Genomic DNA, 12433 nt, shown 5'->3' with positions numbered 1-12433 from the left:
TATTAAATACACAAAACACAGTTATAAATGAGCAATCTATAGCAGTAATAAATACTAATAGTTATAATAATAAACAGCTTAGAGACATTGGTCAGGCCTAGTAGCCACAAATGATAAAGGACTCTGTCTACAATCATTATGCTCAGTCATTTGAAATAGTTGGCATCTTTGTGATTGTACTTTAATGTGAGAATGCTTTCTAATGATTTACATTTGAAATTGTGACTGTTGAAATTACATGGAAGCAAAAAAAGTTACTAATTTGTTCATAAGTAAAGATTTAAAACAGGATTTGTGGCATTAAACTTTGAATAAAGAGTGATAAAAAGAAAAGACTGTAAAAATAAAAATTAACCAATATGCACAACAATTCTTAGGCAAGATTTGCCTATTGTCATCTGACTGAATAATGGGTTTGAAAACCAACATTTCAGTACATCAGCAACCCCAAAATGCAAGACATTTCTGTTGCAACAGAATGTAAAACGCAAGCCCTAAGATTAACAATATGTCATATTACCAAAATGATCCCAAGCTCAGATAAAATTAACATCCCAGTGTAACCCTTTATAATCTAGTGGGTAGTATAATGCCACCTTTGGCCTTGGATTGTGAGAGTCAATAAGTAATAAAAGTCACAGTAACTAAAATACAGAAACTTCAAACACACCTTGCTCACTTTGAGATATTTTAAATTATAATTTTGATTTTTATAGTCAAATGATGATTTGTAATACAATAAAAATAACTATATAATTGTAGTTATATCGGGTGTAGATTTTTTTATACCCGATGGAGGATGATTTTTGCAACCACTTATGTGGACTGTTAAATTTGCAAATTGGTAATCTGTGATTACGTGAACCTGAAAGCTGTAAACATGCAGTTACAGAGTAATCTTGTTGCCACGATACTTGCATGTATACTTAGGTCTACTGTCTGATACTTATGAACTATCGCTTAGATCGAAAAGCTTAGAAGCATGCCTATATTGAAGATGTACATTTCGGCTACTGAAAATGCCTACATCTAGGCCTAATTATGTAATTCGATTGGTAAGAACACGAGAATCACAAGAACAAACACACAATTTGTAGGTCTGTGATGCAATAAAACAATTCAACAGACCAAACTGAAGGGGGGGATGATTGTATGCACTATACCCCCTACCTAAAATGAAGGGGGAATGTATACCCTCCATCCCCCCAGGATCTACACCCCTGGCTATGCATGACCTGCAACTGTTGACCTGAAAGCCAATTTTTGTACATATACTATAGCATGCCTAGTGACATCATGCTCTAGGCTATTTTGTTGAAATATTTAGATGTTTGTAGTTAACCACAGAGCTACATTATGGAATATCTGTGCTGTGCCCACAATGAGTACTGAAACCCAGTTTTTAGAATTTCACATTTGCAGATATAAGATTGAGTCACTGGGAGGCATTGTTGAAAGAATTGCTGCAATGAATAAAACTGTCTAAAACATTAAAACCACTTTAAATACAGTATTCACTTCACTATTTTAAAATGTGAAAGTTATCTATGTCCTCTTTTTACAACTTTATGTACATGTTTAAAGTAGACCTCATAATATTTATCTTTGTTCAAAGCCAAATTTTATGATACCCGTATTTACAATGGCCTTGAAATATACAACAGTTATTTTAATGGGAAAAAAACGCCCATGACAGTTACTTTTATGATGAGTCATGGGTCAAAGGACGTCACATATATATATATAAAACCTAAAAAAAAAACAACTTTGTTTAACATCTTCCACATTCAAAATTTTAAAAAGCTTAGTGACCTATGTCCAGCAGCAACCAATTTCAAGTCTTAGCGACAACAGACAATTGTATGCTTTATTTCTTGACTTATTGTTTTATATTTCAATAAACATAAGTTTAATAATTTATTCCTAAATAGTAATAATTTATATACATATATAATGTACAATAATTGAAATGTGACTGTATATTACAAAATACTACTCCACTAAAACACAGCCAAGACAGAGAACACTAAAGGTCAATTTTATATTATTGAATACATATCATGAGTACACTTGCACCTCATCAATGCAATTTATGTAATGTTAGCTGGGCATGACTGGAAGGATCAACATAATACAAAATATTAAATATATAGCATTATGAGACTTAATCAACTTAAACTAAACATTTGTATTTTTGTGTTATACTATGTAATCATTCCAGCATGAAAACAAAAATAATTTATATTTCCTATTTTTTTTATGATGGTTATGATGTTGGTCAGTTCATAGACCCCACAAATGGTATAGAAAAAACATGAAATGTCAAATCTTACTAAAACAAACATTTGAAATGTATTTAGGAGGTTCTAGAGATTAAGCAAATAATATCCAAGATTTTACAACGAAGAATAGTTTTCTTAACTATAACACAAAACCCCTTTGTACTTGGACTAGTAACAAAACAATTTTCACAAACAAATATTTAGTAAAAATATTTAATTAGAAATCTGATTTTCTGTGTACAAAAACTTATAATCTTTACCTAAAGTTTACCAAATTTTGTGAAGACACGTGCTGTATCAAAAGTTATAGTGCAAACACTTAACATGTGCAAATATGTAGACTAACTCATGTATATTATATTGAGTCTGTAGTGAGAGTTAATAAAATAAATAAATAAACAATGAAGGAAACTGTTAAGTTACTACTTTTTCATGGCATACAAATAATAAATTTTCAATAACTTATAAGACAAAACCCTGCTTAACTTTGAGATGTCTCAAAATGTATTTAGAAATTTGAAAATTGCAAAAGAAAACATGGGAATAGTTGCCTTTTAGAGTTTTGACATGATCAAATTCTCTGCTTTCAAATTATATGAACTAAGATAGCCTTAAACAAATATAAAATTACTAGATTTTTGGCTTAAAGTCTTTTACTAACAAAGTACACTTGCATAGGTGTGAAATTGAATACATTACCACCAACAATAAAATTATAATGGGAAAAAAATTAGGGCTAACAGTTTCTATTCTTTTTTAAGTACTTCATCTGAAACAAATGTTAATAAAACTTAAAAACAAACAAATAATTAAAATATCAGAATATCATTTACAGTTTTATTTTGGAGGTAATTTGAGGCTCTAAATCACAATTTTTGAAATGTTGATGTTGAGATTTTGCACACTAATTTTAGGCATTGGGTATGAAGGGTTAAATAAGGGTAAGTTTCCATTCTTGTGGCTAAGATCATTATTATTTTATAAATACTTCCTATTGGTTTAGGTAATACAATTATTAATAATAATAGGGATAACACACTCTTGAATAAAGCTATTATTGATACTAACCTCAAAGTCAGGAAATAGAGGCAATACTTCCAGTGGATAGACTCCAGGTTTACTGCAATGTTTCTCAATCTAACAAAATATATATATATATATATATATTGCCACTGTTTGTATAGATCGTATATGCTGCATAAAATTCTATTTACTCTGAACTGTAAAACAATTTTCTATTGTATAAGTAAATGGCTTGATTCAGTGTGCTGTTTTCAAGACATACACTACAAATCAGCATTATATGATGTCCAAGTCTTATTTTTCTATTTACCCATCCCCAGAAATCAATCAAAAATGGTTTATTTTAGTGGCAAGTAAAAAATATTACATGATAAACTAGATTTACTTTTCTTCTTGGTAAATTTTATAATTTTAAATATGCAAAAAAAAGTACATATTTGTGTACTGGTTGTTAAAACTGAGTCACTGAACCATCTGGTTGCTCAAAATTATGTTTTACACTAATTAGCAAGAGACTGTGTTGAAGTAACAAAACTGACTCCTTAATATAGTAACTGATAAAAACTGTACATACCAATCTCTTTTATTCATCTCCAGTAAAGAACTATCTACATCTATTTTCTATAAAGTTGACCATACAACTCTAACAAGGAGTTTAAACTCTCTTGTAATACCTTACTGCAGGTGTAGCTTGAAAAATTAGTTCCATACATTGGCACAACTAATGGCTTTCAGTTTTTGCATCAGAGTATCTCCTACCTCAGAATTCTGGGGACCAGTAGTTATATCACAGTTTCAAAACCACTACTCTATAGTATGCACTACCTGCATTGGTCATATAATGGTATGGGAACCAAGACTACGTTCTTCAATGTTTAATAGTTACCCTTCTTATTGTTGCATGACAAGTAACACTCAAGTTAGATCACAATCTTTGGAAAGCTCCTGCCAGAGCTCTTTTAATGTGAAGTACAACCACAAGGAAATCATCATAAAGTATATGGTTGTTGTCACTGCTGCTGCAATGTATTTCAGAATCTGGATTTTCACTATTTCGGTAGACAATCCATCTGCTTTACCTAGTGAAAACGTACAAGGTTGTCCTCATACAGCATTGTAATTCTAAATGTGGATATCTCTAACACATTATTGAAATTCATAAGCCATTTAAATGATATATGGTTCATTTGAATGGTAAACTTTATACCATACAATCAGTGATACTATGGTTTGACAAATACAAGATGACAGTAGTTAATTCTTTGTATAAACAGGATAACATGTTATACTCCATCCTGACAATGCTGCTATGATTAACTAGAATATTTGTTAACAATGAAATCCCATTAGATTGACTGAACAGTTTGGATAGTCAACCTAAAATTTACTTCAGCTGGAGAAATTGCACAATATTCTCTCACAAGATGGAGCTGTTCTTTACTGTTATGATCCATAAACATTCCAATGCCCCCCCTCAAAATGTGACTGAGAAATTCAAAGAGTACATATAAGCACATACTATTCTGATATGTACTTCAAGCATGCTTTCTTTACCTATTGAAAAACCATTGATTGTATACTGTAGTCTACAAAAAAAACACTAAAATGTTATCCATATAAATGAGACATTTATCCAACTCTAATCCTCTCTGTCAAACTCTCAAAAATGGCAAGTACATTATGCAACCCAAATGGTACAACAAAAAGTTTATAAAAAACGTTTTTAATCTGGGAGCAGTTTTACATCTGCTCTTGTTTCACTAGCAAGTTCCTGGAAGCAAGGTGTAATGCATTAGACAAGTGGACATCTTCCAGTATGTACATGAATACCCTATTTTTGACCAGACACACACTAAAGATTTAACCACATACACTTCCTTTCAGTACTAGATACACACATACTGTTTACACTTACTTAGATACATCTATTGACTATGTAGCGCATGTTACTGATATTGGATTCAGTTGGCTATAAGATCCGACATACATGTTGGAAAATTTATTCAATATTTACTATGTTCTTGTTACTACAACGAGCCCAAATTATCTGTACAATTCTCAAATAGTGATGTCAGATGTTTAGGTACCCATGGATCTGTCCTTGGTCACAATGCATCTGAAGCAACACTAGCAACAGTTTATTCTAGTCATTTCCATTGCATTCAATGAGCTGATAATTATTTTAGCAGCAAAATGAATAGCCATTTCCCTGTAATTACAGATTAGTACTGATACAAAGCAAGCATTTGGTGTTGTGAACAAATGCAGCTTTATTTATGGACAAAACAATGTGTTTCACATATTGGTTCCACTACCACATCAAACACCAACTACACACTAAACTGGCTTTTTAAAGAATCTGAAATACTACTTATAGATTGAGAAGTAATAGTGCTCCTTTCTGAAGATATTTATGCTAACATGTTGGCACTGGATTGTTTCATTAAAGGCCAAAGCTTATTTCACAGGTCATGCCGATTTTAATTTCCACAACAAGTCTAAACCTTAGATACCAGTGCCTAATTTTAGATTAGAGACAACCATATTCATCTCTTAGAGTAGTGGTTTTACTTGAAGTACCTGATACAAAGAAGAAACAACTAGAGTTCTGGAGGATCCTACACCAACCAAAATTTTCACTTTCTACCAGTGTAATTTTATCATCATATAATAAATGCCATTCAGTCCTTTATGAAACAAACTGATCACCATATCTTGGAATTCGAATTGACTCCTATACTCCCCAACTCAATACCCAAACTCCAACATGGACATCATTAATTTATGTTGTGGGATTTTATAGAATTGCATGTTCTCCCTCTCTTACCTTACACAATTTTACAAATAATTCCTCTCAAAATGTGCATTTAGTTTACTGTCAAAGCATGGACTTCATCCCTCTTGTTCAAAAAGTCACCTAGAGATGTGGAGAAGAAACACTTCATGCTGCTATGAAAAACTAATCATAGAGGCTCTGAAAAGACCAGAGTTAAAATTCAGATGGTATTGGTGGAAGGAAAGTCTGTTTGAGTTCAAGCATTTTGAGATACTGGCATTTCTAATGGTTAATTTGACTGAAGGAATATTAGCAAAGCTACTAATGGATACTTTTTCCTCAAGCATGGCATCCCATGGTTTTATCTGATGGACTCTTGATGAAATGGTCCATGAGTACACCCTTGAGATGTAAAGCTCATATAGTGGATCTCTTTGGTGCTTGGCATAGTCATGACTGATCCACAGACAGCTGTGATCTCTGAAAATTATTCTGGTTGAATTCGTACCACTGAAACTACTGATGTAGGCTTCTTCCTTACATGTGAAAAGCTTGATATAACTACTGCAAATCTAGTTGACACAGAAATGGTAATTAGTGCAAGTAAAGCTATATGAATATCCCCATACATTAAAGGAGGGTGACCCTTAAAAAGCTTATAGAAAATGATATCACTGACACTTGCAGCTTCCATAGTGAAACATGTAATCCAGTTAGGAAGTGCAAGTCATTTATAAAAACAGTCAACTTTCTTGAAGTTTTGCTTTTGAGTTCTGAACTTGGTTTGAATGATGGTTCATTTCTTTATGAAGCCAAAATGTTGGGACAACTCAGATAAAATTCCCACAGTTAGTCATTAGGCTACTCATCTTCTAAATGTCTAGTTTGATCAATAGCTGGACTGTTTAGGCACAGCACAAAGCATTTCTGATTTGTTCATTCAAATGGTGACCTTCTTGAAATGTTTACCCTTTCTATACTGAAAAATATAACTGATATCCTTGTCCTTCATTTTTTACAATGAAATATTTACTTAAATTGCATGAGAACAGTATAAAGTTCTAAGTAACGTATAAAGATTCTGCATGCAACAAACAATATAATTTGACTTATTAGTAGTATTTTTTTGTTTTTTAAAAATTTCAGAAGTTTTATTGTGAGACATTATTTTGAAAAACAATTAAAATATTTCCCATTTACTTCAATTTTCAAATTCTTTAATTGTTGTTTTGAAAGTTCCAATTTATAAAGTAGCAAACAAAAGATTTTTAAAAAATAAGTATAGTGTAGTGTAGAGATGGCAGTGCTAGAAAGTACAGAAACAAGGTACGGTTGAATACAAAAAAAAACATACAAAACTTCCTACACAAGTAGCTATGAGTTAATATTACAACCCTCCCTTGTTTGTGTATTTTCTAGCATTGCTATCTGTACATCATACTTAATTTTTGTAATTTCAGTTTTACTTTTCCAATTTAAAGCAAAGATAAAATATACATTTTTATATAATAAATACTTTACAAAATGTTTTATAAGAATGTAGAATACTTAAGCAAAAGATATTACAATGAAATCTTCTTGAAATTTCAAAGCTGCAAATTCAAATATATCACATATAAAAACAAGATATTCAAGAAAGATAAATTTCACCCACTTTTTTTTGTTATTTATTGACAGAAGTCATTTTATAGGATATTAACCAGTTACTCCTATTTAAAATCAGTTTTTAACATATGATGCTCAAAAATCCTTGAAAAAAAGCACCAGTTATAAAATGTTGAGTAAAAATATATTTTACTAAATATGGTCTCCATCCTTCAGTCAGCACTGATAACTTCAAAAATGAACAACTAACATTTTAGTTGCAGAAGCTATACAACCTATAGAAAGTAATTCTGAAATTCCAAAGTATTTCCCCTAGAAGTTTGTTTTTGTTTTTTTTTTTTGTAATGCAATTTAACAACAGGTACATCAAAGCAGTTCACAAAAACCTCATTGAGTTAAAGTATATTAAAGTATTGTAAATATCTTGAGAAAATATGAATAAATGTAGACAAACAGTTAGAAAATGACCTTTAGGATGTATTATGTCCTGAGAGAGGATGCCTCCCACAGTGCAAGTGTCCAATGGACAGTGGAACACATGCCAAAGACTTGTGTATCATCCACCATCTTGAAAACATGAGAATTCTGATCAAGGATAAAATTCTGCTGGTGATGAGAACCAGATATTTTTTTAAGGTGTACTATTACTGGGATTTACATCAGATGTGTGTGCATTCTATTGTTCTAACAGAAAGCTCAGAACTGTCAGAAAGCAAACAACTGTTTAAAAGAGCAACCAATAAATAACCTTAAATCTCAGCAACAAGATCATGAAAAGTTATTTGGCAGATTTGATGCCAAACATTAACAAACTAATCACTGCCCTATAGGGTAGAGGACTGTATATTTTATATAGGCTGTCTAATACTTTCACTTTGTCACTGCCAGCACAAAAAAAGCAAATGGAACAGTTAAAGACAAAACTGTCATTAGGTAATTTCAGTATTATGAAATGTTTTAATTTCTTGTACTGATTAAATCTTGCTTTTTTTGAATATTTTTTTATCACATTTGAATTCATTGTATTCAAACAATTCACAGAAATAAACTTATTACTTATTAAAAACTTTATTTGTTAAATATAAGCTGAATTTGACCACAAATATTGTTAGTAAAAAATTACAAATAGTGATGTCATTTAGAAAGGTGAGATTCAAGGTCATCAATAGATCTTTGTTAAATTTTCTGATTTTTCTTGTGACTTATAGCTAAGAGTAATGACTACTGCAATTAGTAAAGTATCAAAAGAAGTATATAAGTGAATGTTAATCAATTGGACAGATGTAGAGTACATATTGAAAAATATTAAATAAGGTATTTTAATGTTATCTCAAAACAACATCTCACAAAATTTTGAAAACTTCCCAACCTGTAAAAACCATAAAAATAAGATATAAAAATTATACCACATTATTTAAGCAGAAATGAGATATAATTTAGTAAGTTTGTGCTAGGTTCTTTGCATTTTATCAAGTACTCTCATTGAGACAGGACAAAAGATCAGACTGATATTAACAACATACAGAAAAGTAGAAGGATAAATACATTTACTGTTATGTGCTTGTTGACTATTTTCACACACACACACATATATATATATATATATTAATGTATTAGGAGAGTTACTAAAATGTTATTATACTACTTACAGGTTTCTGGGCATCTTCAAAAGTTTTATTAATAGCATTAATTTGACTTTCTCTGTCCATATAAAGGTTTTCTTCTTTGAACAATTTCTTGACATTGTATCCAACTCTGCAGAAAGGTAGGTGAAATAAACAATAATTGAAATACAAATGTAAAGTGTGAGTCTAATGAGTGTATTGTATGACTGATCAGTAACTACAGTTAAACCTATGTTTAGAGATATTATAGAATAAGAAAACTCTTCAAGAATGTAGTTTTTTTTAAATCACAGTAAAATTTAATTTAATAGCTATTTTCACAAATGTTAAAAGACAATTAACTAAATATTAAGAAAAAACAGTGAAGTAGCATATACTAAAAGTATAATTAAGTAAAAACTGCAAGACAGGTATCTCAAAACTCTGATAATACCTAATTAAATTTAACTAATAATCAATATGTTTGGAAAAAAACATACTTCAAAAGAAAAAGAATATACTTGAATTTCAAGAATATGCTTTTCTAATGGTTACATTAAGATGGTAAACTGTGTAAAACATTTCAGTTCAATTTCAAATACAAGAAATAGTCTAAGTCCTATGTACTGTATAACCACTTTCAAAAATTATACTGTCTAACAACTAAGAACATTTGAAGTTGAATATTTTTAGACTACATAAGGCAAGAACATAAAGTGAGCATAACAGATCAGAGAAATACCAACCAATTAAATCACTGTTTATATATACCTATGTGTCTCATTCAGAGCTACTTACAATGAAGACTTTTCAGTGTATTTGCTGATCAGATTCAAGAATATTATCAGAAATTAAAAACATGTCAAAAGGCATGTACAGGACATACAAATTTTCTTGGTTGAAATTTACAAGTTTGCTCATTAACCAATTCAATACATAATCCTTAACATGTGGGTGCACATATTTTCAGCTTGCAGCTCTTGTTAGACATATATGCTTGAACAATACATGTATATGCTGTTATGACCTAAATGTTAGCCCTATTCAACATTTTAAGCTGCTATACTTTCATTACATTTTTTAAATTTTATGAATGATTAATCAGATGATAAATGTTAAAACTGCTATAAGATAAAATTTGGCAGACTTTTAGTAATGTGATGCAATCATGTTACCGTATCCAATAATATAAAATTGGCCCATTCTTGGTTGTGTTTCAGTGGACTAATATTTTGTATTATACAGTAACATTTAAACTATTAAACACACACACACACATTATTACTATTTAGAGACAAGTTTTGAAACTTTTCTTAAAATATAGAACAATAACTAAAGAAGTAAAGCAAACAATTATCTCTTCCAGTTATGACCTTTGAACTTGGTCGCTGCTGGTCATAGATTGCTAAGTTTTTTTTTAAATTTCTAATGTGGATGATACCAAACAAAATATTTGTAAGGTTTTATATAAACAGTTGAATAACCAACAAATCATAAATAACTATACTGATGCAATGCCAGTCAACAGCCAAAAGAGAAGACCCAGGTAAGTAATATATTTCTTGTTTTTCATGAGTATTCTTCAACTATTATTATAAAAGTAACTAAAATGTATAACAATTAGAAACTTATGAGATCAGGCAAGATTAGGTAAGATAATGAAGCAAAAACATAAAAATTCTACACAGGGTATGCTAGCAGGCAGCTCATGCATTAAATAATTTGATACCAGTATAATGGGAGCTGTTTGTTAATGGAATAATTTAAAACTTATTTGACAGAATTATTAGTAAGACATGATTCAAATATCAATAAAACAGTAAAACATATAAATTGGTGTATACAGTTATTAATTTTAAGATATTTAGGATAAACAAATACAGTTTCCTGTTACAACCTGCAGTCACTCAAGAAAGAAAAAAAGTAATTTAGATTTATTTCCTGATTTTTATTGTGGTTATGAGGTTGGTCAAATTGATCAACCCAGTTTAAAGCTAGGGTAGAGAAATTAACAGCTAAAATATAATGATTTCCTTTAAAAAAAAATCATACCTATTTATGAGATTTCACAAATTATGCAAACCAAATATGACAATTCTAGGATGCATAAAAGTATTTTTAACACTAACATAAAACTCACTTTGAACTCAGAGCAGTCAACACTGACTACACATGTTCCTGGAGAAATTTATTTTAAAAGTACTTAATTAAAAACTCCAACTTTTATCTCCAAAAGACTCGTAAAATGTACTAATAGTACATGAAATTTAATGAATATATGCTTACATTATCAAAAGTTATTGCATCACTAATCTCTTGGTTACTTTAATGCTCAGAAGTTAAGTGCAGTACACCTAGCCCATATCAAAAGCTAAGTAGTTAAAAACAGATTGAGGACTAGCTTAGAAAATAGTAATGTAAAACATTTAGTACAGCTGTCTAAAGAAGGAAAATATCTGTTACCTTACACGTTTGTTTAATGAATCCAGTGAAAAAAGATCAGAGAAAAAATGGAACACTGTGTTAATGTTACAACAGCTCAAAGTTTTATAAAAACATAATGAAACATAATACATATACCTAACTGGTATGTAAATAAGCTTTAGCTTTTTAAATAAGAACTGACTGTTGTAGAAGAAACTTAAGTTGGAAAGTTGTAATTATACATGCATTCTGATGTACAGAATAATGATCTTGAAGTAACAGAACTTGCTTTTGTATTTAATAATAATACCAGAAGCTAATACTTTTAAAATGCCAAAAAAAGTAAAGACATTAATTTCATTACACATGGAAAAGCAACAGTCAAAGTTACAAATAATATAAATGTATATAAACAGAATACCAAAAGCATTATATTACACCCTAATTTTTCTTACGCACAAGTAAATATACTCCATTTTCAGGACTCGTGTATACACTTACTTTGTTTCAGTTTTGTCATTAGAAACTCCATATCTGTTGAACTCTGTAGAAATGTACTCAGTTTTCTTCAGCCAAGGTACAGCTTTGTTGTGATGTCGTGATCTAGGCACACAATAAATTATCTTAATACCTTTGACTAAATTCTTTCAGAAAATGAACAGTAAGGTTATACTTCAATAATCATTCAGTTTTATCTTTTACTTAACTTCAGAAAACAA

General features: G+C 30.3%; 1 protein-coding gene across 3 annotated transcripts in view; it reads right to left on the bottom strand.

Annotated features, from left to right (window-relative positions):
• Positions 1-12433, bottom strand: part of LOC143242598 (RNA polymerase II-associated factor 1 homolog) — a 31633-nt gene that overhangs the window by 12800 nt on the left and 6400 nt on the right. For 2 of the 3 annotated variants that reach the window (XM_076486069.1, XM_076486068.1), the window contains exons 1-3: positions 12216-12242; positions 9336-9441; positions 3351-3419 (exon numbers count right to left, since the gene is read on the bottom strand). In XM_076486069.1, the coding sequence (XP_076342184.1) occupies positions 3351-3419; positions 9336-9395 (129 nt within the window). In that variant the 5' untranslated portion in view covers positions 9396-9441; positions 12216-12242. Of the gene's footprint in view, positions 1-3350; positions 3420-9335; positions 9442-12215; positions 12318-12433 lie in introns of those variants that run through there. The other variant, XM_076486067.1, reaches the window with a different exon arrangement.

The sequence above is a fragment of the Tachypleus tridentatus genome, unplaced genomic scaffold (genome assembly GCF_004210375.1).
Source record: "Tachypleus tridentatus isolate NWPU-2018 unplaced genomic scaffold, ASM421037v1 Hic_cluster_2, whole genome shotgun sequence".
In the NCBI taxonomy this organism is placed as follows: Eukaryota; Metazoa; Arthropoda; class Merostomata; order Xiphosura; family Limulidae; genus Tachypleus; species Tachypleus tridentatus.
The sequence above is the reverse complement of the archived record's forward strand: the minus strand, read 5'-3'. Positions and strand labels throughout refer to the sequence as shown.